The sequence below is a fragment of the Carlito syrichta genome, unplaced genomic scaffold (assembly GCF_000164805.1).
Source record: "Carlito syrichta isolate Samal-C Ts95f unplaced genomic scaffold, Tarsius_syrichta-2.0.1 Scaffold314781, whole genome shotgun sequence".
NCBI lineage: Eukaryota > Metazoa > Chordata > Mammalia > Primates > Tarsiidae > Carlito > Carlito syrichta.
The window spans coordinates 1176021-1199951 of NW_007258877.1; the positions used below are offsets into that span (position 1 = coordinate 1176021).

At 39.7% G+C, this 23931-nt stretch overlaps 1 protein-coding gene across 1 annotated transcript in view; it reads right to left on the minus strand.

The window, feature by feature from the left end:
- AKAP7 (A-kinase anchoring protein 7) overlaps positions 1-23931 on the minus strand; it is a 160145-nt gene that overhangs the window by 134058 nt on the left and 2156 nt on the right. The window contains exons 2-3 of the mRNA XM_008071890.1: positions 18072-18203; positions 4314-4453 (exon numbers count right to left, since the gene is read on the minus strand). Coding sequence (XP_008070081.1) covers positions 4314-4453; positions 18072-18156 — 225 coding nt within the window. The 5' untranslated portion in view covers positions 18157-18203. The remainder of the gene's footprint in view (positions 1-4313; positions 4454-18071; positions 18204-23931) is intronic.

Here is a 23931-nt window from a genome sequence, read left to right on the forward strand (position 1 = left end):
GGTCTCGAACCCGCGGGCTCAGGCAATCCACTCACCTCAGCCTCCCAAAGGCGCGGGATTACAGGCTGAGCCACCGAACCCCGCTTATATATCACTTTTTAAAAGTACCAATGTCATCAAAGGCCAAAGAAAATTAATTTTCACAGTCACTGTTTAAAATCCTATAAAGGCATTAAAGCTTATCTGTTACCATAACTCCCAGCCATTGCCAGTATTGTACAAAGCATATTTAAAATCTAATATTATAAAGTCAAATTTAAATATGACAGCAAATGAAACGTCTAAAATTTTATAGAAATCTTAAATATTTCATTTATCAAGTCATTTATTTGAGTTAAGAGAATAAAAGCAGATATCCACCTGCTAAAGATCACCACTAAGCCATCTCCATATTCCTAAAAATAATACAATTAGAACATTTGTTTTTGTATCTTTTAAGCTTTCTAATGAACTCAAATCATGTGAGTTAGAAGAAAATGCTTCAAAGTTAGTGTGCAGCCAAAAGAGAGAAAAGAATTACATTCCAGTAGATGGTAGGAGAATGACCTCATTTTTCCAAGCTGTTACATATAGCATTCCTAAATGTGCTGCCTCATTCAGATTTACTAGAATTATCACACCAATTTGCTACCTGTCTTCAAAGCTGAATACTCTCATTTTTCTTGCTTGTCTACAACCATGAAAAGAACTTGAAAAGCTGATGATGCAGCAATAACTGGAATTAAAGAAACAGATCATCCTCCAGTAGAAGCATGTTCTATTTCTACAAGAAGCTTAGCATATACATGATGGTATCAAGTACTTTAATTATTACATTTTCCAGAAAAGAACTGAATGCTAATATACTTCCACATGAAATACTTATTGTCTGTTAAATGTAACAAACACTAAAATGTAACCAATAACAGATGCCATCTTAAATCCCTGAAGAAAATCTTCTTTTTCTGCTAGTATATTTTAAAAACTTAACAAAAAATTAATATATTCCTATTTTCAATCAGCTTCTGACCATTCCTTGCATTTTTTCAGTGTGATTTACCTTATATTATTACCTCTCATGAGAAAGCATACAAAACCAACATATAGGTGAATACAGCTAAAATTAATAATTAAACAATTCTAACCACTTAAGAAACATTTAGGATTTACTATAACCCTATTGAATGTTTTCTTCCTTTATTTTTAAACTACCACATAATTGCAGGTTAATGGAGAAACACATACTTTCACATACTTCCAATTAGGATGCTTTTATGCAGTTCATTCTAACTCACTTTCCAATTCTATTGCTTAAAATTTATGAAATCAGTATTTTCCATTCATAAGGAATTCTGAACTTCTAAGAATGTGTTTAAAATCAGAGACCCATGTAATTCCGAACACTGTTTTCTTTAAAACTAGATGCCAACAAACACAGGCCAAAAGTAGAGCAAGTCATTGTGAATGTGTGAGTTCCCAAAAGCTTGTTTGCAGGTCACTTAGTGGGAACTTGGAATACAGTCTTCCATTGAAACAATGTTATAAATGGTGCTCCTTTTCCCAAGCCTTCCCACAAAAGCTGGTAAGTAGTTTAAATAGAAAATTAACATGAGATACTTTAAAACAAAAAATGTGCTCATACAGAAGATATAAAATATATCTCCTAATCTCCCCCACTCCCTACATCTCCTTCCTGTATTTGTATGTAAGCTTTCTAAGAGGTTAACTACAGATCAGTATCAAATAACCACAAATAAGGGGAAAACATTAAATTATCTGGTTTCAAGGTCACTTGAAACCTGCATTTCCCACTATTATAAGTCACCAACTGCCTCCAAAACAAATAACTGCCGCTGAACCTGTATTATGAAACCAGCATCTGGACATTATATCAGTTATTAAGTGTTCTGGTTACAACTCGGTATGGCAGAAACACACCTTCACCTCTGCAGGGATAGCAGAGTGTGTTACGTCTATGTGTGTGCATGCACGTATGCGCGCCCGCGCACCCTCCCCACCACAAGCCTACTCTTAGACAAGCACGAGTCTAGGTACTGGGAATGCACTAAAAACCTTGTGAGGCAGACAAGTGTCCGTTGCTGGGATGACAAACGACCAGCTGAAAGCTGCGAATGCCTTTGATGCGGGGGAGGGGGCGCGCCGCAGGGAAGGCCAAGGAAAGGGGGTGGTTGACCCAGTCAGTGTGATCCAAGCAGAGGCTGGAGCTGAGATTCTGGCATCAACACAACCAAGAGGAGTGAAGAGAAAATTCCAGCCAGAGAAGGCGTTCTCCAGGGCCCAGGGAGCCTGGTCAGTCCCAGGAAGGCCAGAGGCGCTGCAGCAAAAAGAGCGAAGGGCGGCATGGAAGGGGCAGATCCTCATGGAGCAGGAGGAGCAGGAGGCTGTCTTCACCCCAGCGTCAATGGGAAAATCCTGAAGTGGATACGCAGGATGGTAACATGTGCATTTGGATTGGATTTGGATTTAGAAAATAGTAATTTGAGGTCGGTATTATCATTACCTCATTTTACAGCTGAAGAAAGTAAACATGGCCTGTACTCACAACAGAATCCGTGACACAGTTGGTCCCCTAACAGGTCTATCGGACGCCAAAGCCTGTTTTCCCTCTTTGTGTTGTCCGCACAACTTCGTGGGGGTTGAGAGGCGGAAGCAACAGCTACAGCAGCATATAGGGCGAAGACGAGAGCACAGACGGGACTCTCACCCCCTCCCATCACTCTGGTGGCCCAAAGCCTAGAACTCAGTGGTGGAGGGAAAGAACGTCTCCTTCCTCTCTCCTCTCAGTCGCCTTCCCCCCCTTCCCTAACCCACTAGCACGTCGCCCTGCCTGTCTTCACTGGAAGCCAGAAAAAGGCTGGGCAGGGAGTGAGGCAGGCTGAGGCCCTGTGGCTGCTCAATCCACGACCACTGCAGCAAAGAGCAGAGGAGTAAAGGGAGAAGCAGAAAAGGAATGGCCTCGGGAAAGCGGCGCCTGGAAGGAGGGACTGTCGAACATCTAGATTCGGCGGCTCGGCCAAGTCAGAACCAAGAGCCTGGACCCCTTCCAGGACAAACCACGTGTACCTGGGGAGTCACTGCGCCCGACCTCGTCTCCTTAGGAGCCCGCGTCTGTCTGTCTGGTGGCTCATCAGGGCAGCCCCACCCCTCACCCCCGAGCTCTTCTAATCACCACACGTGTACATGATCCTAAACTTCAAAAAAACCTACCCAAACACCTGCAGGTATTTTAATATAATATATAATTGCTGATTACACTCAGCTTTGTATCACCTAAACACTTTTAAGGACTATTTTACTGTTAACCAGACAAAGGAATCAAACATGTATCAGTAAAATCAGAATATGATTCTTCACTGTATCATATCTAAATTATTATATGACTAGGTCATTTTTCTCTTTTCACATATCTTTCCTCCAAAGCTACACTGTGTCTCCCAGTGTAGTTATCTCCTAGAATGCCCCAACAAAATTTATTTTTTTCTTTTGATATTTATTTCTTTGATTTTAATTTTGATTTTTTCAAAATCCGCTAACATTCCCTAGAGACATTCTAGTTAAATAACAGGAGAAGTAACCTGAAAATATGCCTGGTCAAAGAGAATATAACCCACAATCAAGAACCGAAATTCAGATCTGGCTCCTAAATTGAGCCAAGATGTAAAAACAGTCAGTCTTCCAAGTGAGATGTTCTTTCCTGAGGCATTTTAATTCCTACCTCACTGCTTTAGCAGTTGTAATTAGATACAGAAGTTTTCTCCCTCAAAGGTTTCTCAGCATGAGCTAACAGGCTGGTCTCATTTTCTATTATTCGTTCCAAATTAATTTTTCATATTCTAAATAGATTTCTACCAACTTTATAGTATAATATTAAGTTGGTACAATAGTAATTTCTAAAGAAACTATGTTGCAATAAACAACTACCATAAACAAGACTAAGCAGCAAGAACCCCTGATAACTTTCTCAGCAGAGATTTCAGAATCCTCTTTTCTCAGCTGGTCACTGCTCTCTGATTCCAAAGGGTTCCTCCCATATAGTAAACACTTGCAATGGACCTTGACATGCCATCTGGCAACATTTGTTCAAGGGGCTTCTGTAAGCTTGTTTAAATATGATTATTTAAATGATATTTTTCAAAATTATTGTTTAAATATAGTCCTATTATTTTGGTAGGAAGATTCCCCCATATGGTCCTGCTAAAATGCCACCACAAACCTTAGAAGTTGAGAGCAAGTGGGCGTGTAAGCATTTCGTGTACTTTTAACAAAATTTAGAACAAAACTTCATAGTAAAAACAGTTACTTAAAAACAGCACCTCTTTGTTGGTGATTGGAATGGAAAGGAAATAGTTGGGTTGACAATCTTTTTGCTTTTTTTTCTTCTTCTTTATTGCATCACTCTTGATCCATTCATTTTCTTCACTTCTCTTCAAATTTATTTGAGGTTCATCTGTCACTAGAGGAAAAAAGTCAAATGAAAATATGTCTAATACATTTAAGCAAAGATAATATATCAGGAAAAAAAGGAAAATAAGTGATATATAAGTAGCAATCATTCATAATTGTAATTTTCAAATCTAAAGCAGAAGGTGCCGAACACTGTTGAGGACCTCAGAGCAAATATGTGAGGCATTGCAAATCATATGGTCTTTGTTGCAACTACTCAATTCTGCTTGCAGACAACACATAAATGAAGGGATACAGCTGTGTTCTAGTGAAACCTTATTTACAAAGGAAGTGGTCTGCCAGATCTAGTCCATGGGCCACAGTGTGCTCATCTCTGATATAAAGCAGGGCTAACAAAGCATACTCTACCAGAGCTGACACCACAATTTTCATATCACCAGGAAAGATCAATTTGTCATTCATTCTGTACATGTATATTTGTGATTTCTGGGATATAACCAGCTGTATCACTGCCATTCAAAGTTTTATTTGTCCTTTGGACACCCACCAAAGCTGTGCTCAGAGGAAAATTTATAGGACTGAACACCTACATTAATAAGACTGACAGATCATATATTGACAACATAACATCACACTTCAAGGAATTAGAAAAATACAAACAAACCAAACCCAAGCCTAGATGAATAAAAGAAATAACAAAGATCAGAACAGAACTAAATGAAATTTAAATTTAAAAAAACAAAGGATCAATGAAACAAAGAGTTGGTTCTTTGAAAAGATAAACAAAATTGATAAACCACTACCTAGATTAATTAAGAAATGAACAGAGAAGATTCAAATTAGCTCAGTCAGAAAAAGGAGACAACTGATGACAGAAATTCAAAAGATCACCCAAGACTATTAGGGACACCTCTAGGCAAACAAACTAGACAATCTAGAGGAAATGGATAAATTCTTGGAAACATACAGCCTGCCAGCCTTGAATCAAGAAGAAAATAGAAACCCTGAACAGACCAATAACAAGTAGCGAGACTGAAACAGTAATTAGAAGTCTCCCAACAAAAAAAAACGTCCAGGACCTGATGAACTCACAGCTGAATTCTACCAGACCTTCAAAAAAGAACTGGTACCAATTTTACCAAAGCTATTCCACAAGATTGAAGAGGAGGGAATCCTCCCTAATTCTCTGAGGCCAGCATCACTCTGATACCAAAGCCAGGAAAACACAACAACAAAAATCGACAGATCAATATCCCTTATGAACACAGATGAAAAAATCCTCAACAAAATATCAGCAAACCAAATTCAACGCACATAAAAAAAAATACACCATGACCAAGTGGGTTTTATCCCAGGAATACAAGGGTAGTTCAACATATGCAAGTCAATTAACGCAATCCACTAAATAAACAGAATTAAAAACGAAAATCATATGATCATTTCAATAGATGCAGAAAAAGCATTTGATAAAGTTCAGCATCCCTTCATGATAAAAACCCTCAGCAAAATAGGCATAGAAGGAATATTCTTCAAAATAATAAAAGTCATATATGAAACACCCACAGCCAATGTCATCCTGAATGAAGAAAAATTTAACACATTCCCCCTCAGAACTGGAACAAGGCAAGGAAGCCCACTTTCACCACTATGATTCAACATAGTACTGGAAGTCCTAGCCAGAGTAATCAGGCAAGAAAAAGAAATAAAGGGTATCCAAATTGGAAAAAATAAAAAATAAACCTATCTCTGTATGCTGATAATATGATCTTATACATAGACAACCCTGAAGACTCCTCCAAAAGACTCCTGGACTTGCTAAATGAATTTGGTTAAGTTTCAGGACACAAAATCAATACACACAGATCAGTAGCACTGCTATACACAAATAGCAACCACGCTGAGAATCAAATCAAGAACTCAATTCCACTTGTAATAACAGCCAAACAGCTAAAATGCCTAGGAATATATTTAACCAAGGAGGTGAAAGATCTCTACAAGGAGAGCTACAAAACTCTGAAGAAAGAAACAGCAGAGGACACAAACTGATATTCCATGACATGAATTGGAACAATCAACATTATTAAAATGATTGTATTACCCAAAGTAATCTACAGATTTAATGCAATCCTTATCAAACTACCAACATCATTTTTTTACAGAATTAGAGAAAACAATCCTAAAATTCATATGAAACCAGAAAGGAGTCAAAATAGCCAAAACAATCCTAAGCAAGATGAACAAAGCTGGAGGCATCACATAACCTGACTTAAAATTATTCTATAAGCTGTAGTTACCAAAATAGCACAGTCCTGGTATAAGAGCAGACACACAGACAAATGGAACAGAATAGAGAATCCAGAAATAAACCCAAATACCTACAACCAGTTGATCTTTGACAAAGCAGACAAAAACAAACACTGGAGAAAGGATACCCTAGTCAACAAATGGTGCTAGGAGAATCGGATAGCTACATGCAGAAAAGTGAAACTTGATCCCTATATCTTCTCATGTACAAAAATTAACCTGAGATGGATTAAAGACTTATAAATGTCAGACCTGAAACCATAAAAATCCTAGAAGAAAACCTAGAAATAACTCTTATGGACATTAGCCTCGGCAAAGAATTTATGGTTACAACTCCAAAAACAAATGCAACTAAAACAAAAATAAATATGTGGGACTTACTTAAACTATAAAGTTTCTGCACAGCAAAAGAAATAAGCAACAGAGCAAACAGGCAATCTACAGAATGGGAGAAAATATTCACAAATTATATACCTGACAAAGAACTAATATCTAGAATCTACAAAGAACTCAACCAAATATGAAAAAAGCAAATTACACCATTAAAAAGTGGGTAAATAGCCGGGCTCGGTGGCTCAGCCTGCAATCCCAGCACTTTGGGAGGCTGAGGTGAGTGGACTGCCTGAGCCCACGGGTTCAAGACCCGCCTGGGCAACTTGGCGAGACCTCATGTCTACAATAAATCAAAAAAATTAGTTGGGCGTGGTAGTGCGTGCCTGTAGTTCCAGCTACTTGGAAGGCTGAGGCAGAAGGATCACCGGAGCCCAGCAGGTAGAGGCTGCGGTGGCCGGGAGCGGCCGCTGCCCTCCAGTCTGGGCGACAGAGTGAGACTCCAACTCAAAAAAAAAAAAAAGTGGGTAAACAGCATGAACAAAGATCTCTCAAAAGAAGATATACAAATGTCCAGCAAACATGAAAGAATGCTCAACATCCCTCATCATCAGGGAAATGCAAAATAAAATCACAATGAGATACCACCTTATGTCAGTCAGAATACTCATCATTCAAAAATCAAAAAACAATAGATGCTGGTGTGGATGAAAAAGGGAATGCTTATACACTGTTGGTGAGAGTGTAAATCAGTACAACCTCTATGGAAAGCAGTACGGAGATTACTGAAAGAACTAAAAGTGGATCTACAATTTGATCCAGCAATCCCACTACTAGGTATCTACCCTAAGGAACAGAGGTTGCTATGCAAAAAATACACCTGCCCCCACATGTTCATCACAACATAATTCACAACTGCAAAGACGTGGAATCAGCCTAAGTGCCCACACTGATCAGCGGAAAATGAAAATGTGGTATGTATACACCACGGAGTACTACACAGCCATAACAAAGAATGGAATGATGTTCTCTGCAGCAACGTGGATGGACCCGGAGATCATCATCCTAAGGGAATTGACTCAGAAACAGAAAACCTAACACCAAGTGTTCTCACTTGGTATGTGGGAGTCAAAAAGTCACAAAGATGGAAATAACAGAGACTGGGGGCACTAATAAGAGGGAAGGGGGAGGGAGGTTAGGGTTCTGGTACCTACGAGGCACAATGTTCACTATCTGGGGAATGGGCTACCTGAAACCAATCTCCACCACTACATAACTATGTCCATGTCCATAATGAAACCCCTCTATAAAAAATAAAAATTTTAAAAAGTACTTTTTAATGAGCTGGCTGTGGTGGTATGTGCCTACAGTCATAGTTACTCAGGACACTGAGGTGGGAGGATCATGTGAGCCCAGAAATTCGATGCTGTGGTGAGTCATGACTGCATCACTGCACTGTAGCCTCGGGGACAGAGTGAGGCTCTCAAAAATAAAAACATTTTTTGGCCAGGCTCAGTGGCTCAGCCTGTAATCCCACCACCTTGGGAGGCCAGGGCGAGTGGACTGCCTATGGACACAGGCTCAAGACCAGCCCGGGAAACTTGGCGAGACCTTGTCTCTATAATAAATCAAAAATTAGTTGGGCGTGGTAGCGAGTGCCCGTAATGCCGGCTACTTGGAAGACTGAGGCGGAAGGATCGCCAGAGCCCAGCAAGTCAACGCTGGGATGGCCGTGAGTGTGCCACTGCCCTCCAGCCTGGGAGACAGGGTGAGACTCCAACTCAAAAAGAAATTTTTTTTAGCTTTTTATAATCTTATTAATAACTACTTAACTTTCTTTTGAACTAGATAATCTAAAATCTTCTTTAGTTAGGTATCATGGACAGTGTGAAGTTTACAATTATCTGAAGAGAGCTGGGTAAAAAAGAAAATGAATCCTGTAAGTATTTCTTGTTCTAGTGCAATTTTATTTACCCTTGTAATATGTTTTCTTTTAATTCAGTCAGTCCTGCTAATTTAAGGTCATTGTGCTACAGACTGAGCACAACATCTCTTCTCTCTTATTTGCATGTCATCACTGTCTTTTATTTGTAAAGTTTATTTGTGTGGCCACAGTATAAAATTTCTCTGCTTTTCTTTACTGAACTCTGTTTTATCTCTAATTTTGTAGATTCTAAAATACAATTGGCTATTATCTTTTTATACAGTTTATGAACCTATAAAGAGCAAAATCATCACGTAATCATATAATGTACTGATACAAATTTTAAAGATCAGTGACCATAAAACAAGACAGAAAATTCTGGCCATGCGTCCTGGATCTCTCATTGAATTATTATTACTTTTTTTTTTGAGTTGGAGTCTCACTCTGTCGCCCAGACTGGAGTGCAGCGGCCACTCCCGGCCACCGCAGCCTCGACCTGCTGGGCTCCGGCGATCCTTCCGCCTCAGCCTTCCGAGTAGCTGGAACTACAGGCGCACGCTACCATGCCCGGCTCATTTTTGATTTATTGTAGAGATGAGGTCTCGCCGAGTTGCCCAGGCAGGTCTCGAACTGCGGGCTCAGGCAATCCCCTCACCTCAGCCTCCCAAAAGCGTGGGATTACAGCCTGCGCCACCGAGCCCGGCTCTCTCACTGAATTATTTACAGTAACTTTACTGGTTAGCAAAATAGTTATCAAAGTACAACTTGTAAACCTATCTTATAAATTTAATTTATTCCACTTGTTAATTTCCATACTGATTTCAGTAACCATTTTAACGTGCTCTAATGAATCCGGTCTTGTTGACAAAGGCTGCAACTCTCTGATCCATGCATTTGCCTTTTTCTTTTTAACTAAAGCACCACGTCATTTTATGTAAATTATCTAATCTTTTTCTCAAGCTTATTTATTCTCTCAAAAGCCATAAAGAAATAAATTATGGGAGAAATTAATTTAATTAAATAGCCCAGGTGTTATTGTGGGTTGATTGTTTTACACTTACTCTTAGCTAAAAGGTTGAGAATGTATTAGATTTTATTTTGATGTTTTCTTTTTTTCTTGTTATTTAAGCAGTTAAAATATTTTAAGCCACCAATCCTAAAACCCCTTAGCTGTATGACTTAGGATATTACCTCTATATTTCATACAATTATTTCCCCTTACTATCTCAATCATCTTTGGCAAATTACTAAAACTTCCGTAATGATAATTTACTTCCTTCCTTAACCCTTTGCGCTAAGGCATCTCGTGGATTACCTACCAGCAACTCAACTGCACTTTTTTACAAAACAGTGAAAAAAGAATCACTTCCTACCAATTATTTTATTGTGATGATATTTGGCTTACAACATAATTTTGGACATTGAGGAACTTATTTATGACAAAAAAATCAAAACTTTGTATCTTATATTTTTCTAACATGTCGTAACGTGTGTGAAACAGTCACTGACATGCATTGCAGGTTCATTGACACATGCTGTGCAACAGTAATTTATTTGACATGTTCTACCTGGTCTTTCTGTTCAAGCAGACAATGCAGTCTCGTTTTCTTCCTCCCACATTAATAATATGCAATTTATGGTCCAAGTCTGTTGCTTAAAGAATATGTGGAGGGATGCACTCATGATTCCTGAAAGCACTTCTCAACTAACTGATCATTTCTCAGTATATATGCTATCTCTTTACTTGCTTTGGGGGGCAATTTGAATGGAAAACTTCAAGGAAACACAGATTTTTGAAAAATGTACACTGGCATAAGTTTGTCCTGTTAAATCACCATCAATCCCCTCAGAGAGGACATCCGAGTGGTTTGCTAGATTTACAATATCCCCTCAGAGGGGACATCTGAGTGAAAAGAAGTTTTTATGATGATTAAGTAAGAAAATATAAAGTATTTTTGAGTCCAGGAGTTCAAGGCTGTAATAAGCTATGATTGTACCACTACATTCCAGTCTGGACAACAGAGCAAGATCATGTCTCTAAAAATAATTAAGTAAAGCATTTAGCAATATGCTGGAAGCATTCGACATTATTCTTATAAAATATTGCTCTTAAAGGGAAAATTTTTATAAATATTTAATTTAGCAAACATATCTAGGAGAAACTTGGGTGCAATTAACGAGTGTACTGAGACTCGTTATGTGCTTCACATTATTTTAAGAACTTCATTATGTCTGAGGGAATTGAATCTTTCTTTTTGAGTTAGAGACTCACTCCCTCACTCAGGCTGGAGTGCAGTGGCACGCTCACAGCCACCCCAGCATCACTGGGCTCTGGCGATCCTTCTGCCTCAGCCTTCCAAGTAGCCAGAACCACAGGTGCACACTACCACGCCCAGCTAATTTTTGATTTATTGTAAAGATGAGGTCTCACCAAGTTGCCAGGGCTGGTCTTGAACCTGTGGACTCAGGCAATCCACTCTCCTCAGCTTCCCAAGATGCTGAGATTACAGGCTGAGCCCGGCCAAGGAACTGAATCTTTCCAACAGTCCTGTGAGATGGCTACCATCATTATGCCAATGTCAGAGACAATGAAATTGAGCCCGGAAAAAGTACGCCACAAGGGAGCGAAGGAGTAAGTTCTGAAGCAGGACAGTCTGATGCTACAGCACGCCCGCTTAGCCTCCACTGTGTAACACTACAGTTTCCTGTAGTAGACAGCATTGCGGAAGAATGAGTTCATCCAGACCTTCATTTATTGAATCAGTGAAACCTAATTCTTTAAAAGCAAGTTTTTAACCACATTTTTTTATTATTATGTTTTTTGTCATTAAAAGAATAAAGATTACCAGCTACTTGGAAGGCTGAGGCAGAAAGATCACCTAAGCCCAGCAGGTTGAGGCTTCGGTGGCCATGAGTGTGCCACTGCACTCCAGCCTGGGCGACAAGAGTGAGACTCCAACTCAAAAAATAGAATAAAGAACACTTACAAAACTTGCAAATTTGGGAAAGGAACAAAAAGTTCCTCATAAACCTACTCCCTTAACAAAATTGCTATGAATTTTGTTAATAAATTACATAAAGTATTTATACAATTGTGAACAAACAGCATATATAATTTTTGCCCTACTTTTTTCATTTTGCATTATATATGTGTATGTATAGATGTGTGTGCGTACATACTCACACAGACACACGCAGGAAATATTCCCTATAACACCGTTTTTAGAAATATTATTTATTTGCAAAAATAAATAACTGCATAATATGTAAGATAGAGGCACTAATATAGCTTATTCAACTCTTCCCTAATCTTGGACATTTGCGGCTTTTTTCACAATATTTTTACTATTTATTTATTTTTATTTATTTATTTTTGAGTTGGAGTCTCACTGTCGCTCAGACTGGAGTGCAGTGGCCGCTCCCGGCCACCGCAGCCTCGACCTGCTGGGCTCCGGCGATCCTTCCACCTCAGCCTTCCAAGTAGCTGGAATTACAGGCGCACGCTACCACGCCCGGCTGATTTTTTTTATTTATTGTGGAGATGAGGTCTCACTGCCCAGGCGGGTCTCGAACCCGTAGGCTCAGGCAATCCACTCACCTCAGCCTCCCAAAGGTGCGGGATTACGGGCTGAGCCACTGAGCCTGGCAATATTTTTACTATTTAAAAGATCCCCAACATACATATTTGTGAATAGAACTGTTTTTCATAGTAAGATACTGTCCTCATCTTGGGAGTTTCACGAGTGGATCCATCCCATGTGTGAGGACAATGACCATAAAGTGTGTTATCAGAAGCAATGAAGCACTGCGTATTGTCATTTTTTTAATGTCCTGACATGTTAAAATCCTAATTTAATTCGCATTCTTTGATACTTATGAAGTTGAATTACTTGTCATGCATTTGTTTACTTGTTGAATTTTGTCTTTTACATCCTTTGCTTAGCACCAATAATAGTACCTGGTACACAGCACGCTCAATAAATATGTGTTGAATTGATGTATCTAGTGGACTTGTTCTGATTTTTATTTGTTTCCTTGTTCTTTGAACAAAAATAAAGAAAAGATATCAACTCTTTATATTAGTTGAGACAAATATTTGCTCTAAGCCCTTTCACAACAAAATTTAAAATATGAAATATATGCCTGCCCAATTAATCATAGAGAGGACACAATACATAATTTGTCTTTTTTTTCACTTGACTTAGAATAATCACTTACTACATCTAATACTAAGATTCAACCTTTATTTGACATAGCATTTTTCTATAAAAATATTTCTTAGGTAAAGGTAAATTTCAGTTGATAGCTTAACATATCTAAAAGTCTGAGTTTTTAAATATAACAACTTAATAGTATTCGTTAATAAATAAGCAACAAAATGATACCACACACCAAAGAAAACTGAGAACCACAGGCAACAGCCAGCAACCTGAGAATTTGGAGGTTGCCATCCAACTAGAGCAAGTAAGTATGGGTTAAATTTCCATAGTAGTAAAAGCAACAGAAAGCCAAATTCAGTCCATTCAAGCTACAAACTAATTATCCTGTGGTTTGGGCACAAATATTATTACTGTATCTATCTTACAACTTAAGAGGTTACAATAAAACTCCTAGTTTTTGTACATTTCTATCAAAATATCACTTCACAAAAACCAGTGAGTAGTTAATGGTTTGCCAAAAATTCTATTTGTTCCTCAGTGTTTTAGTAAATGCCACTATAAAAATGAAAGAAGGCTGGGTGTGGTAGCTCAGCCTGTAATCTCAGCACTTTGGGAGGCCGAGGCAAGAGGACTGCCTGAGCACAGGGGTTTGAGACCCAGCCTGGGCAACTTGGTGAGACCTCATCTCTGCAATAAACCACAGAAAAGTAGCCAGGCATGGTGGCGTGCATCTGTGGTTCCAGTTACCTGGAAGACTGAGGCGGAAGGATTGCCTAAGCCCAGCAGGTCAAGGCTGTGGTGGCTGTGAGTGTGCCATTGCACTCCAGCCTGGGGGACAAGAGTGAGACTCCAACTAAAAAAAAAAAAAGAAAGAATAGAAGTTGTCCACAAATAACTAAGGGGTAAGTCTCCAAGGTTTTACAGATAACATGTATACATCATTTTACCCTTTCCATGGTTTTCTTACATAATGTTTTCCTATCTGGACAGCAACACTATGAGGAAAGCAGGAGAGAATTATTATCCACATTTTAGGAATCCAAGCTCACACAAGAAGATAAATAACCAAAATTTAAAACACAAGTTTTCTGTTTCTCCCATTATACCACATTGCCGTGTACAAGCTGGAGCTTGGGATCTGAAACCCATCTTCCCACAAAAGTAATATCACACACAGTGGTTTGCAATCTAGACTAACCCACAAAGACTTAACTCTTAAAAGCCTGAACTATCAAAAAGGAATATAAGCCGGGCTCAGTGGCTCAGCCTGTAATCCTAGTGCTTTGGGAGGCCGAGGTGAGTGGATTACCTAAGTCCGCGGGTTCAAGACCCACCCAGGGCAACTTGGCGAGACCTCCTCTCTACAATAAATCAAAAAATTCACCGGGCGTGGTAGCACACGCCTGTAGTTCCAGCTAATTGGAAAGTTGAGGAGGAAGAATCGCCAGAGCCCAGCAGGTCGAGGCTGTGGTGGCCAGGAGTATGCCACTGCACTCCAGTCGACAGAGTAAGACGCCAACTCAAAAAAAAAAAAAAAACCACAAATTTTTTTAAAAAGGGATATAATACCACATAGTTAAAAGCAGACATTTGTGGACTGCCTGAGCCCCTAATATACACAAACAACATCACTTATTTGTTAAGAAATATACCATATCTTGCAGAGAAACAATCCTATTTATAAGAAAGACTGGCCACCTTTTCCAATGCCCATCCTCTGAAGGCACAGGAGTCCCTTTCAGCACAGGAATGGAATGGAAGCCACAAACACATCCATCCCCTTCCTTCTTTCTAGTCCCAGAGGCCAGTGATCTCCCCACCAGTAAAGATATAGGAATACAGTGACTATGGAATACTCTTTACTCTCTGGGATTCTGAAGGCATCCAGCTCAAGTAGAAAGTTGTGTTCATACATACTCGATATGTGAAAGACATGCACTCATCAGAAGCACCCATAGCTGGAACAGTGAACAGACTCATTTCTTTCCCCAGCCTAATTTCTCAGCACCCCAGTGGAAGGAGTTCAGAGACTAAAATACATCTCAGAGGGAGGAAGTGTAGGTGGGTGACAACCACCGTGGGCACACAGGGCATGGTTATTCATGAGAAATCTTCTTTACTTACATCCAAATTTTAGAGACTGTAATAAAATTAGAAAAAAGTGACTGAATTTTTTAAATAATTCATCTGACTTGCTCAACAAGTAGGAAATTAAAAGGAAAACATTAAACCCTCAACTTTCTTTTTCAAAGAGTATCTTCTACTTAACAGGTATGCAAATTACTCAAATGAAGGTATCCCTAACAGCTGTGAAACTCACAAACACTGTGCTTTTCTATAGGCCAGCTGTAAAGGAAAAGGTGGCAAACACAGAATCTGGGTGAGCAAACAACTCCCGCTTCCTTTCCCCTCATATTATGGAATGGGAGAGACACTAAAAAAAACCACACGGGTTCGTGACCCGCCTGGGCAGCAAGACCTCATCTCTACAATAAATCAAAAAATCAGCCGGGCCTGGTAGCGCATGCCTGTAATCCCGGCTACTTAGAAGGCTGAGGCGGAAGGATCGCCGGAGCCCAGCAGGTCAAGGCTGCGGTGGCCGGGAGCGGCCACTGCACTCCGGTCTGGGTGACAGAGTGAGACTCCAACTCAAAAAAAAAAAAAAAACCAGAGGGCCAGGCACAGTGGCTAATGCCTTAATCCCAGCTCTTTGGGAGGCTGTGATGCAAGGATTGCTTGAGGCCAGAAGCTCTAGGCCAACCTGGGCAACATAGTGAGATTCTCCCTCAAAATTAAAAAGTAAAATAAAAAAAGAAAATATCAGAGACTTCCTATATCTTAAATATCCCTCTCTCCTTACATCTCCCCAAAATAAAAAGCAAGGTTACTGCATCCAGAAGTCAACGTGATAGAGTAGCGTGGTTGCTGAGACTGCCTGGCAGCATTGGAATCACCTGGAATGTCTAAAAAAACTTTAAAAAAGATTCCCTGATAAAATTCAAAGGTGGAGAAGAGGAATCTGTACTTTTACATTGCTCTGCAGAAAACTCTGGCAGTCCGACATGCTCAAGAGCCCAGAATAGTTCATACTCATCCGTCTTGCCTCTACTCTTGCCAGACCTTGAAGAAGCCTTCCTGGTCTTTCCTCTTTTTTCTCTAATAAACTTTGTTTTAAAGTTTAAAAGCCGGGCTCGGTGGCTCAGCCTGTAATCCCACACCTTTGGGAGGCTGAGGTGAGTGTATTGCCTGAGCCTGCAGGTTCGAGACCCGCCTGGGCAACTTGGCGAGACTACATCTCTACAACAGATCAAAATTTAGCCGGGCGTGGTAGCGCACACCTGTAGTTCCAGCTACTTGGAAGGCTGAGGCGGAAGGATCGCCGGAGCCCACCAGGTCGAGGCTGCGGTGGCCAGGAGCGGCCACTGCACTCCAGTCTGGGTGACAGAGTGAGACTCCAACTCAAAAAAAAAAAAAAGTTTAAAAAAAAAGCCTTCCTGGGGACCCTCCCCTCCCATGCCACATCCCTACCCTATGTGCTCCCAGAACATCCTGTACAGCCTCTTATCTTGTGAGATTACAGTTGTCAACATATTGGCTACCCAGTGGAACTGTGAGTTTTTTGAGGGCGAAGATTATGTTTTTCAGACTCTCCAATATAGCCTAGCACAATTTCTGGGTAGAAATGTTCATCAAAGAAATGACTAACCAATCAGAAATCACAGATTCTATAGCTTTTTCCAACTGTGTGAATTTAGTTAATCTACTTCTCTAAGTTTCAGTTTTCTCTACTCAAAATGAAGAGATGGAAGTAGATAATTTCTTATGAGCCATAGAGCCCTAATCATGAAAAAAACTGTATCAAATCATAGCGAGGTTTTATAAGGCTGCAAACAGTAAGTGGCACAGACTACATAGTCAATAAATACTTGCTGAATATACTGGTGCATTTCCTAATTTTTCTACCCACAAGTAACCTGGATAATAGGAAAATCTGTAATACTTTCAGTGGCGGTAGCCCCAAATATCATGTTCGGTATTGTTTTTACAATGACATGAAATGCAGATTTAGATATGTATGTGGTTCCAGCAGTATTTCAATCAAGTGAGCACTGGTTCTCTAAAGTTTGTGGATGAAGCTCTCAAGAACTAAACTTATCTAATAAGTGCATATTTAATGAAAAGTTTAACTATTTCAACACTTTGAGGTCCCTGAGAGCAGTGATAATGTGTAACTTGTTCACTGATGGACCCTCCCAATGTCAGCAAAGTGCCTGGCGCATACCAAACAGCTAGGAGGCATTTGTTAGATAAGTGGGAACTACAGAAACTAAAAGTGGCTCCAGAATAACTGAAGGAGGTTAAAAATCATGGAAGGGTTTGACCCACTGTTTTCAGAAGTAGCTTATAAACTACAGTATGATCTGGCTCAAAATTGTGTGAGACGTCTTAACATTAACTGTGATCATTTTGACAACACCATATAATAGAGACAACTATTATTATTATAATTATTATTATTTTTTATTATTATTTGAGTAGGAGTCTCACTCTGTCACCCAGGCTGGAGTGCAGTGGCACACTCACAGCCACCGCAGCCTCAACCTGTGGGGCTCAGGTGATCCTTCTGCCTCAGTCTTCCAAGTAATTGGAACCACAGGTATATGCCACCACGCCCAGGTGATTTTTTGGTTTATTGTAGAGACAAGGTCTCGCCAAGTTGCCCAGGTTGGTCTCGAACCCCTGGACTCAGGCAATACTCTCAACTCCACCTCCCAAAGTGCTGGGATTACAGGTGTGAGCCACTGCGCCTGGCAAGGCAATTATTATTAACAACTATAACTCAAAAACATGACAAGTATTTAAAGTGAAATAACTTATTATGAAATACACATATAACTAAATTTACTATTCATTGCTTCTAAACACATGCTTACTTATAAAGTACTTACTTTCACAATCATCTTTAATATCTACAGTAGCAAATGGCAGGTCTACCAGAGTATCCAAAGTATCAGCTTCAAATTCCTCTGACATTTTCTTTTTCTTTGACACATTTTCACACTCATTGGAATTAATTTCCCCTTTAATGTATCACAAAAAGAAAAAAAAATTATTTAACTTGTTATTTTTTTTAATGGACTAAATACTTTAATTAAAAGTCACAATTTTTGTAACATATTTTTTATTTTAAAATTGTGAGGTACAGTTTAGGGTTAACTTGTTATTTTTAAAGCTCATTCCTAAAAATAAAAAAAAAAAACAAAAACCTCAGCTAACTGAATTCAATATAAATTAACATCTGCGAAGAAATGTACTAATTGTATTCAAATATATTATAAAGCTATTATAAGCATTATTTATACCACATTTTATATTTTTTAGTGCATTTTTCTGTTAAACAACAAGCTTCTAAAGCTTTAATCGTTCTCTAAAGCACAGTATTCTACCCAGGGTTAGATGAAGACTGAATCAACCAATAATCCTCAAAATCCTTTATAGCTGTATCTTAATTCTAACACATTTTTTCCACGTACTTTTAAAAAACACACCAGAAAGGTTTTGTCAGTCTTTCTCATGTTTATTTTTAACAATGTCCTTTATGTGTTCTTATTTGTATACGTTCTAACCTTTATTTTTTTCTTCAGTGAAGACTTTTAAGTTGTTTCCTTCCTTACGTTTAGCATTGGAAATCCAGTTAAAAATACATGGTTCTAAATATGCTTTTCTGGAAAGTCAATTATTAAGAAGCAAATGATCTTACAGTTTCCATAACTACTCTCCCATGACCATGTACTAACATTAAAGCAGTCTTTCACATCTGGTCTTTGTTTTCTTGATATGGGTGAAACAATCATATACTTTGGGTGGAGGTAAAGGAAATAGAGTATCTGTTTAAACTGATAACGTTAATTGCTAAATTTATCAGTTACTGATCTCACCAGTGCCATGATAATCCATGCCTTTAATGACAGACACAATTGTAGTTTGAACTAAGACTGAATGGAATCCTGGGATATTTATAATTTTTACTCTATGTATTTACTAAACACTAATTTACTACTCAAGATATTAAAGTCGTTTATTTCATACTGTTGTAATGTTCTATTTTCAAATACAATATCTGCACAACATACTCCATTAAGAACATGGCTTACAACATAGATCTCATGGTAAGTCATAGTCTAACATAAGTGTCAAAAAAACCCGGGCTCGGTGGCTCAGCCTGTAATCCCACGCTTTGGGAGGCTAAAGTGAGTGGATTGCCTGAGCCCACAGGTTCGAGACCCACCTGGGTAACTTGGTGAGACCTCATCTCTACAATAAATCAAAAAATTAGCCGGGCATGGTAATGCACACCTGTAGTTCCAGCCATTCGGAAGGCTGAGGTGGAAGGATTGCCAGAGCCCAGCAGGTCAAGGCTGTGGTGGCCGGGAGCGGCCACTGCACTCCAGTCTGGGCAACTGAGTGAGACTCCAACTCAAAAAAAAAAAAAAAAATCCAAATTTTTATTGCCGTTCGAGTCCTCTCTATTATTTTTCACACACATACACCTGTTTTCTGGATAAAAGCAAAAACAACAAAACTTTCTTTTAATTAGTCAAGTTCAATACCAAAAAATACCCTTGTAGTACATTCTTAATAATGCTACTATAATAATTCATTCTATTACAGTTCAAACTTTAAGAAGTATAACTCCTGGTACATAGGATTCAACAAATGTTAGTTTACTATGAGTCATAAACTCATAAAAAAAATTTTTTAATGTGAGAACAAGTTAAATGCTTCCTTTCTATTTTTATGCCTGTGTTTTAACAATACAAATGCAGTTTAGGCTTAAACAAAACTTTTAATAGATCAATTCACATCTTGCACTGTTTAGTTCATGCAGCTACACATAAGGGATCATCACTGACCATGTGGTTTACACTTGAAAAGCTAGCAACAAAAGAACATTTGTGCAATTAAATATAAACAAGGCTGAATAAGAATCAGAGCAAAATGAAACACAACCAACTGTTGTTTGTCTCTATTTTATCTCAATCTTAGAACTTAGTGCTATAAAATTGGCCCATGTACACCTGCATCTCAATACTAGCTCTCAAATTCACATGCCACTTGGAAACACTTAAGGTTCCTGGCAATAGGTAGGGCAGGAGAAACTTGACTTCTGGGCCCTAACACATTCTGACAGCCAGGGGGAAAATTAAATTTTAAAATGAATTAAATTAAGTCATTTTCTAAAACTGAGGAGAGTTCTTGAAATTGTTTAACTTTTAGTTTATCTTGAGTTCAACTAATCACCAATAGTTAGACAGCAAGTGCTGTGGGGGTCGGGCTACACCAAAGGGAGAATCACAGCGGCAATGGTGATAACAGGAGCTGCCCGTTAGAATCACCTGAGGAGGCCAGGCGCAGTGGCTCACGCCTATAATCCCATCACTTTGGGAGGCCGAGGTGAAGAGGATTGCCTGAGTCCACAGGTTTGAGACCAGCCTGGGTAACCTGGTGAGATTTCATCTCTACAATAAATCAAAAAATTAGCTGGGCACGGTGGTGCGAGCCTGTAATTCCAGCTACTTGGAAGGCTGAGATGGAAGGATGGCCTGAGCCCAGCAGGTTGAGGCTGTGGAGGCTGAGTGTGCCACTGCACTCCAGCCTGGGCGACAGAGTGAGACTCCAACTCAAAAAAAAAGAATCACCTGAGGAGTTTTACAAGTTAGGAGAACCAGGTGCCACCCCAGGCCAATTAAATGAGAATCTCTGGAGATTAGGCCAGTCTCTGAAATTTTTTAAAGCCCTGCAGGGTCATTCCAATGTGTCAGAGAAGTCTGAAATCACAGCTCCACAAGATTCCACCTCATTTCTTCCATACCTTGATTCTACACCACACTAAAAGAGTGCCAGAACAGGCGAGAACAATCAACTTCAAAGTACAAACTCAGATCAGACTGCTGCCCTCGGGGTAACCTTTCCTGACCCCTAGCTCAGGGCTGAGTTAGGCAATCCACTCCTTCCAGGTGTCTGACAGGGCTTCCTCCAACCACAGCACAAATATTTTATGTTACACATGTCCACTTGTCTATCTCTCCATTAGGATAAAATGACCATACAATTTACCACCAAACCAGGATGCTTGCCGGGCTCGGTGGCGCAGCCTGTCATCCCGCGCCTTTGGGAGGCTGAGGTGAGTGGATTGCCTGAGCCCGCGGGTTCAAGACCCGCCTGAGCAGCAAGACCTCATCTCTACAATAAATCAAAAAATCAGCCAGGTGTGGTAACGCATGCCTGTAATTCCGGCTACTCGGAAGGCTGAGGCGGAAGGATCACTGGAGCCCGGCAGGTCGAGGCTGTGGTAGCCAGGAGCGGCCACTGCACTCCAGTCTGGGCGACAGAGTGAGACTCCAACTCAAAAAAAAAAAAGAAAGCGATAGGGGAACTTTCCAGAACTATACTCCATCAGCAAGAATGATCACCCTAAGTTCCTTAAAGCGCCTTGTCTTATTACCCTTTGATTCCTCCAGGCCTAGCACTGAGCTGACCTTACAGTAAGTAGGTGCTCACCAAATTTTTACCAAATGACCATATTTGAGAGTGGCTAATAAAAAACTCTGCAATACAGCTATCTCAATGCCCACGAAAAGGAATTCCCAATATTTAACAGCAGCCTCAGCACATCACAGATTCTCTCATTTTCACAGGATGAAGAAAAGGTACTAGTATCCCATTTGACATAAAAATAACAGCTGAAGCATAATATGATTTGCTTAACATCATTCGCCATCGTTTTAAATAAAGTATATCAAACGCAAATGCAATGTTATGTCAAAACAGACGGGAGTCTAGAACTTTTGAAACCCAAGCTATCTATTAAGCTATAGAATAACTGAAACCATTGTTGTAGATAATTATTAACTCAAGCAGGAGAATGGCACTTTCAAGGAAGTCTTGAAAGAACTGCCTCCTGTTCTATAAAACAATGTTTCTCAAACTCAGTATCTGGAGTTCTTCCTCCTGTTCTCTAGGCTTCAGTGTTGGGCAAAGCTTGGTAGATGTGAATTACATACATCCATCATAACTACACTTTCTCCTACAGAAGGCATAAATATTTCACTTTTTGGAAAACCGCCTTAAAATAACCAATTCTTAAACAAAGCCTTTAAACTCTAAGGTCATTGTTCTGAGTACTTTAAAGTCTCTTACAGTTTTGGTCTAACTATAGTTCAAACAAAACTCTATGTGCCAATCCAAATAAAAGTTACGCTACTAAGTAACATCAGTTAACAACAAAAAGATGAGGTAAGGCTGGTAAACTATGTCCTACTACCACTAACAATAACTAACTTTTTTCTTTTATTTTATTTTAAAGTTGTGGGGTACAATTCAGGATTAGGTACGCAAATGGTCATCGTAACAGCTAACATTTAAGCATGTACTTTATGCCAGGCACAGCTGGAAGCACTTTCCAGAGAGTAATTCATTTATCTACACAGCCTTGCTAACAGAGGTACTAATGCTCATTTTACGGAATAGCTGATTAAATAACTTGCCCAAAGGTAAAAAATCTTGGGGCTGGAAATGGAATACAGTCATTCTGTGGCCAGAATCTTCCCTTTCCAGCACACGCCCTGCCATGCCTCTTTTCATACACTGACAATTACGTGGTAAACTGAGGCAATTCTTTTTTTTTTTTTTTTTTTTTTACAGTTGGAGTCTCACTCTGTCGCCCAGGCTGGAGCGCAGTGGCAGACTCACAGCCACCCCAGCGTCAACTTACTGGGCTCCGGCGAGCCTTCCACCTCAGCCTTCCAGATAGCTGGAACTACAGGTATATGCCACCGTGCCCAGCTAATTTTTTTATTTATTGTAGAGACATGGTCTCACCAAGTTGCCCGGGGTGGCTCAGGCAATCCTCTCATATTGGCTTCCCAAAGTGCTGGGATTATAGGCATGATCCACCATGGCTGGCCAGCAATTCTTTCAGAAAGCAACGTGACAAAAGACCCGGAGCCATGGCAACGTTCTTCTTACTGATTTCTGGGTATCTACCTTACATGCTCAAATAGATTCACTACAGATTTGCTTAAACAAAAAAGAAAAAGTGGCCAGGCTCGGTGGCTCAGCCTGTAATCCCATGCTTTGGGAGGCCAAGGTGAGTGGATTGCCTGAGCCCACGGGTTTGAGACCCGCCTGGGCAACTTGGCAAGACCTCATCTCTACAATAAATCAACAATCAGCCGGGCGTGGGAGCGTGCGCCTGTAGTTCCAGCTACTTGGAAGACTGAGAGGAAGGATTGCTGGAGCCCAGCAGGTCGAGGCTGCGGTGGCCTGGAGCGTGCCACTGCACTCCAGTCTGGGTGACAGAGTGAGAATTCAACTCAAAAAAAAGAAAAAGAAAAAGTGGAACAACTTAAATTCCTAAGTGGGAAAATTATTAAACAAAGCATACTCAATCCAATGACGGCAACAGAAAAAAAGTTTACAACAAATACTTTTTAAAAAGAGGATATAAAACTGCCTATGTTGATAATACTATAAGAAAGCGATTGGCAGTAGTGGGAAACTGTCAGGGGAGGGGGGGTAGGATTGGCAAGTGAGGGAAACTGCTAGGGGAGGGAGGGGCATACCTCATCAGCAAGGGTACTTGCATAATCAATGTCTGTATACCTAACACTGAATTGCACCCCACATCTTGATGATAAAAAAAAATTACAAAGAAAAAAAAACGACTTATGTTCTATGATTTAAAATTATGTGGGAAAAAGGGTTTAAAGGACATAAATCATTTCTTGGTTTTTTTTTTTGTTTTCA